This window comes from Trachurus japonicus, unplaced genomic scaffold (genome assembly GCF_045865225.1).
Source record: "Trachurus japonicus isolate A0001 unplaced genomic scaffold, Traja_1.0 AP030350.1".
Classification (NCBI taxonomy): Eukaryota; Metazoa; Chordata; class Actinopteri; order Carangiformes; family Carangidae; genus Trachurus; species Trachurus japonicus.
In genome coordinates, this window is record NW_028220483.1 from 1 (window position 1) to 6,674 (window position 6,674).

A 6,674-nucleotide genomic window follows, 5' to 3' on the forward strand; every position below is an offset into this window, starting at 1 on the left:
ACCAGCTTCTATTTTAAAGGTTTTTATTAGTGTGACTGCTGAAGCAGTCACACTATTGTTCTTCTGTTTGGCCATTTTCTTCCGCCTTTTTACGGTCTTCTTCTAGTCCTTCATACTTTGTGCTATTTCAACAATTCATATATCAAAACGTGCAGCTTCTTTTGAACTTTATCGGCATTACTTTTCTCTTTTTAACTATTTATACTTTTTCAAATATTTAACTTTTTCTGATTTTTTTCAGCTTTATAATGTGTGTGTATTGCGTCTAACGAGCAGAGCCAGAGTGGTGTCAGAGTGGAGAGAGGCAAAAAAACATTCTAGAGTTTTTTCTGGCTAAACTGTCAGCACGGCCACAAATTAAACTCTAGACAAATTATTTTCTCCAGTTTTGTAGCCACACTTGTCTTCTGGCTAAAATTCTGGTCAAAAATGCAAAGAGACTTAGATAATAATTTTAAATATTTTTTAAATGCAGCCAGGGAGCTCTCTGCTCTCATTAAGCTCAATGCATTTTTTTCACATCAGCAGGAGAAGGAGCTCAACTTTGTAACTTGCTGTTAAGTGCTTTTTAATTCATTTGAATTCACCAAAAAATAGTCACAGGTCACAAAAAAGTCCTCTTCTCACTTGGTGTGGCTAATTTATATTAATTTATTTTTGTTTTAAGCATCATTGAAAAATCTCACATTCATCAAAGTCTCAACCTCTCTTCTTGATAACTCCTCTGTAGTGTAGGGGTTAGGGTAACTGCCTGCCAACCCTAAGGTCACTGGTTCGAATCCAAGGGAAGAATTCTTGTTATGTTATGTTGAATTCTGCTCTCCTCCCCCGCCTTCAATTGGTTACAGGTGTTTGTTATCTCCTTGATTACTCGTACCAGTTTGCAGCACATCATCACATTACAATGAATGACAACAGTCTTGAAAGCAGTGTGCTCTCTGTAGCCGAGTGGCAGAGTAAAGGTTTAGTGATCATATGGTCACGGGTTCGATTCCTGCCTCAGTCATTGCACATCATTGCTTGACTTTTGATTCCAATTATTCAGCTGTCATTGGACAGTCTTTGATTCCTCATAGTATAAAGCTCATTGTAACTCAGGTTCTCTGTGGCCATATGGTTAGTGTGTTAGGTGTTGTGCTATTTCAACAATTCATATATCAAAACGTGCAGCTTTTTTTGAACTTTATCGGCGTTACTTTTCTCTTTTTAACTATTTATACTTTTTAAAATATTTAACTTTTTCTGCAAATTAAACTCTAGACAAATTATTTTCTCCAGTTTTGTAGCCACACTTGTCTTCTGGCTAAAATTCTGGTCAAAAATGCAAAGAGACTTAGATAATAATTTTAAATATTTTTTAAATGTAGCCAGGGAGCTCTCTGCTCTCATTCAGCCCAATGCTGAGAATTCTCCACAACTCTGTCTGAAACATGCTTATGTCTGTGCTCTCTGTGGCGAAGTGGCAGAGTAAAGGTTTATTGATCATGAGGTCATGGGTTCGATTCCTTACTTTTTTTTTTAAGCAGAAGCCAGTGATCCTCTTATCAAAGGTTTTCTTTACCCCTCACATACTGTCTCTGTCTGTAGCCTAGTGGTTAGCTTGCTGGTCTGGAGACCTGAAGGTTGCTGGTTCAATTCTTGCCTCAACAACAATTATGGTGAATTATTTTCCCAGTTGTCCTCTGTTGACTTCTGATAACTTGCTTCATGTTGAAACTGCTGCTCTCAGCCTGAAATTCACAGAAATTTTCATTCTAAGTCATTCAAGCTTGACTCTCAAGCTTTCTTGATGTTGACAGTGTGCAGATCATTAACAGACAACAGTCTCCGCAACTGTGTGTGCACCGTGGCCTAGAGGCAGAGTGGAAGTCTAATGACCATGAGGTTGTGGGTTCGATTCCGACCTTGGTCAAACATTTGTATGGTGATCACTGCTTGCACTATTTGCTAATTCTGCAACAGCGTTCAGTTGCTATCAGCAGTCACACCATTTCCATTCTTGGAAATGCTTTTTCTAGTTTTATTTATGATGCAAATGGGTGGCAAAGGAAATGGGGGAATATTTTTTAAATATTTGATGCTACTTTTCACTTTCTCCATAGGATCTATGACCAGAGGAAGATAAATGAGAATGATAACAATGGTGTACTGAAAAAGTTTTGCCCTTCACATCTGGTATCCAGTGAGTCCAAAACCAACATAACCTGCCTTGTGTACAGTCATGATGGCACAGGTAAGTCACTCACACTTGGGAAATATTTTAAGAAAAATTGAATATCTAAAGTATTGAAGAAACAAAAAGAGAGAGAGAAGTGGAACAGCTTACATTTAGTCTTTTCAAAAATAATTTGGTATCCCCATGGTATTATTGAATTCTCTTGCAATTTTCATTAAGTAGTTTCAAACTTCTGTTTGAATTCAGTTTGGTCGCCCTTATGTCATTTCTCACTCTATCATGACTAAACTGTATTTTGGAGATATTTATTGAAAATAATGAGGCCTGCTCTTGGTGATTGCTTGGATGAGTCTTAAAATGCCCTTCGTAACCCTGATGCAACATCAATGCAACAATCAATGGCACTCCAAACAGAATCAGGTGTAGTCTCACTGAATAAAATAAATCGGCAAGAGTAAAGTGTAGGGTTTAGTCCCAGTTAGACAAGTCTTTATGTCATTAAAATAAATCAAACACATGACTGTTTGATCTTCTTTGTCTGTCTAGAGCTCCTGGCCAGTTATAATGATGAAGACATCTACCTGTTTGACTCCAACCACAGCGATGGCGCTGACTACCGCAGGAGATACAAGGGACACCGCAATAATGCCACAGGTATTAAATTCAGTCCGTAGTAAGAGCACTGCAGTCGTAAATCTGTGACCTTTGTAGCCGGCCGCACTTTTAAAAGTCAGACTTATCAGGTGTAGCCCAGCTTGTCAAGCATTTGGCAGTCAGCTGGACATGACGATCCTCTCCCACCGTCACGTCTTCCTCACAGTGAAAGGGGTGAACTTCTACGGGCCGTGCAGCGAGTTTGTGGTCAGTGGCAGTGACTGTGGACACATCTACCTGTGGGACAAGTACTCAGCTCGGATCGTCCAGTTTATGGAGGGAGACAGAGGAGGAGTGGTGAGTCAAAGAGAGAAGGACTTGATTGATTGATTTGTTTATTTAAGTGTCAAGCACATGATGTGCCCAGCACACATGGGCTTACAAGACACAAGACAATATAGATGCATACATTCAAAGATGGCTAACTAGTCTACTTGTAAATATGCGTCTATAGACTCAAAATAACCAAAACAATAATAGTAAGTAGTTTTATAATGTTTTCTGTCTCAGAGTCCATGCTTTTTTAATAAATCTGGCCAAGACATAGATCTTTTCCTTGAAAAAACAGCTCAACATATCACACATAGACATCCAAAATAAGTCGGGGTTCTTCACCTGAACTTTTTCAAACATGGATTTCCTCAGTTCATTATACAGAGGGCATTAAAAACAGAACGTGAAATTCATCCTCCACAATATCGAGGTCACACAAAGTATAATATAGAATTATAGCTGCTGCGCAGCGATGGGTCGGGTCCGGGCTACTTTTGGGCAAATTTAGGCAATTCTGAGCAACAAACAGGAGAATAGGAAGACAAGACAGTTGACCTTATAATGTTCAATTTGCATCAGTTGAGGATTGAACCCACAACCTCGGGAACCAAAGACCGTTGTCTATCGCACTGAGCTAATTGACAAATTGCATTCAACAGTGGCTTCACAGATTGAGTAAGCCATTCACTGTCGTGTAGGCAGAAAAAGAAAAATCCGTTTTTGAGGTAAAATAATGATATGTATTTGTCAAACATCTACTATGAGTCTAAGATATTAGGAGCCTTCGCACATGGTCCAGTCCAAGCTATTTGGATTTTTAAATTTAGAAGCTTGCTGTGATGCCACCATTAGGACAATTGTCTTGTGTTTCGTGTTGAGAACATTTGACATTTTGATCTGTCATCATCACCCTTGCTGGGTCTTGAACTCACAACCTCTGACACCAAGAACCAGCGCTTAACTCAGTGAGCTAATTATCTGGAAGTGAGACATGGTGTGTGTCTTCTCAAATAGACTCAGGGAGTCAGTGTCCGGGCAGCAGTTGTGAACGCAGATTTCTGTTATCTAAACAAAAATCTGTTAATACATAAATTGCATTTAGACAGCAAAATAGCTTGAGGACATCTGCCATTTCGAACTGTCATCATCATCATCTTCACCCTCGCTGGGTCTCGAACTCACAATCTCTGACACCAAGAACCAGCTCCTAACTCGCTGAGCTAATTGGCTGGTAGTGAGACCTGCTGTGTAGCTTCATTTATCCACTCAGGTGAGCCAGTGCCCGGGCAGCTGTTGTGATGAAATGGTCAAAATGTCAATAATTCAGTCATCTAAACAAAAATCTGATAATACATAAATTGCATCTTGACAGCATGGAAATGTTGGTGATTTGTTTTTAATGATAAGTGTTTTGCTTCATAAGAGAAAATATGATGTTTATAAATTCCACACTCACATTGACTGCAGTTGTTCCCATGAGAGCAGAATTCAAAATGTTCTAGAAAATTCAGTTTTTGAATTAAAATTCTGATATTTGCCAAACTTCATCAACCATGACTCCAGAATATTCTCATTTTTTTTCAGGAAGTTTGAAAATGTATTTAGCAAGAATTTGATGGTATATGTTTACAGTACTGTTTACAGTCAAACGTTTTCATGCACTGTAGGCTCAATTTTTGCTTAATCAAAAATCCGAGAAACAAGTTTTGTGGAGGACGGTCTGGAGATGCTCTGTAGCAAGTTTGGTGTCAATTGAGCAAAAATTGTGGGAGGAGATACATTTTAAAAGTTTTACAGTTATTGAAAAAAACAGAGTGATGGACTTCATAATTTGTAATAAGTTTAAGTTGACAAAAGTTTCAGCAGTATTGAGGCTACATTGTGGTGAAGTTTCAACACTGTAGCATCTACCGTTGGTTTGGTAGGAATTTTTAAAGTTTTTAAATTTAAACGCTTATTGTGCCCCCCCTGGGAGGGGGGGGCACATGTCCTTGGAGTTGAGTGAATCTGGCATGGGACTGAACCTTTGTGCAAAGTTTGGTGAGTTTTCGCCCATGGGAAGTATGACTTCCTTGGAAGAAGAAGAAAGAAAGAAAGAAGAAGAAGAAGAAGAAGAAGAAGAAGAATTCCTAGGAATACAATAGTGTCCTGGCAGCTGCGCTGCCCGGACCCTAAATATACAGTATATTTGGTGGGAAAAAACTACTCAATCACATTCCTGCAGTGATTTTTAGAGGTTTTTTCCCCCTCATAGCTATGCAAAATTTTTGATATCATTTTGTGATTCATTTGGTCTGTTTAGAAGTTTTACTGATTTGCTCCTCAGAAATTCACCCCAACAATATTTTGTGTAAAACTTTCAGTAACTTCATACTTGCATCTCTGTGCTTCTCAACGACCAGGTGAACTGTCTGGAGCCTCACCCCCACCTGCCTGGTATGGCCACCAGTGGGCTGGACCATGACATCAAACTCTGGGCCCCCACTGCTGAAACCCCCACAGGACTGAAGGGTCTAAAAGAGGTATTCTACTGCAGCGATAATACATCATGGGCGGAGAAGTTTGTTGAACATAATATGCACAGTCTTCCTCATCACATTTCACACCTCTAATTAAAGACGCTTTGTGTTTGCCAAAGGTGATGAAGAAAAACAAGCGGGAGCGTGATGAAGACAGCGTGCGCCACGGCGACCAGTACGACACCCAGCTGCTGTGGTTCCTGATGAGACACATGAGGAACAGACGGCCCCCGAGGGTGAGATCTCAAACATTGCAACCAACGCCAGAAATGTTAATTATGTTTTTGAGGTGTGGGAATGAAAAGATGCACATTTCAATAAAAGCTTCTCACTGGTTGCATTATGGGAAATGTAGGATCCTGCATTTTGAAATTTAGACCACGTTATCTGCCGTTACTGCTTTATTTTAAGTTTAACCCTTATGGGTTTGAGTCTGGCTGTTTTTGAATACTTTGATAATTATATTTCACTTTAACCTACTCTATTAAAGGGATAGTTCAACATTTTGGGCAAATTGGCCCAAACTCGGTCTTGTAACATTCCCGTCATTATCTCATAGCGTGGTGAATGTGCAGGTCACAACTTGTCCACAAGAGTGTTTTGGAGTTGTTGGATTGTGTATTTGATGAGGGAAACCAAGAAATCCCACTAGCCTCTGTAGCGTAGCTCTGAGCAGCTCACGGCTCTGCTCCACCGTTCTAAAAATAGCTTGCACCGACAAATAAACCTACTGCTAAAACTATAGGGATTATGGCAATGGGCCAATTTGCCAAAATGTTGCGTATATTATAATATCAGCTGATTAGATTTTTTCCCAAATAATATTTTTTTGTACTATCAAATTAAAACGATCAAATCTCTGATTTTACATGGTCTATCAAAATCAAATAAAAACTGGTAGAGAGTTTCAAATCCACACTTTCAAGTGAAGTTGACGGCCGCGCTCCAGGTGACCTTGTTTAGTTTTTATGGTGCTTTGAAGACGTCATGTGATCTGATCACGCTGGTGTGATCATAGATCCCAGAGGGTTGGATTTTCTTATCCAAACGGT

The 6,674-nt window shown here is 39.4% G+C and overlaps 1 protein-coding gene across 1 annotated transcript; it reads left to right on the top strand.

The window, feature by feature from the left end:
* Nucleotides 1-2,102: 2,102 nt before the first annotated feature.
* On the top strand, nt 2,103-6,014 carry LOC146960448 (DDB1- and CUL4-associated factor 8-like; the record flags this gene model as incomplete). Its single annotated transcript, XM_085772372.1, has 5 exons — nt 2,103-2,233; nt 2,723-2,830; nt 2,997-3,127; nt 5,506-5,625; nt 5,742-6,014. Coding segments are annotated over 5 exons (748 nt in total), but the record flags the coding sequence as incomplete, so codon positions are not given.
* Between the last annotated feature and the right edge of the window lie 660 nt (nt 6,015-6,674).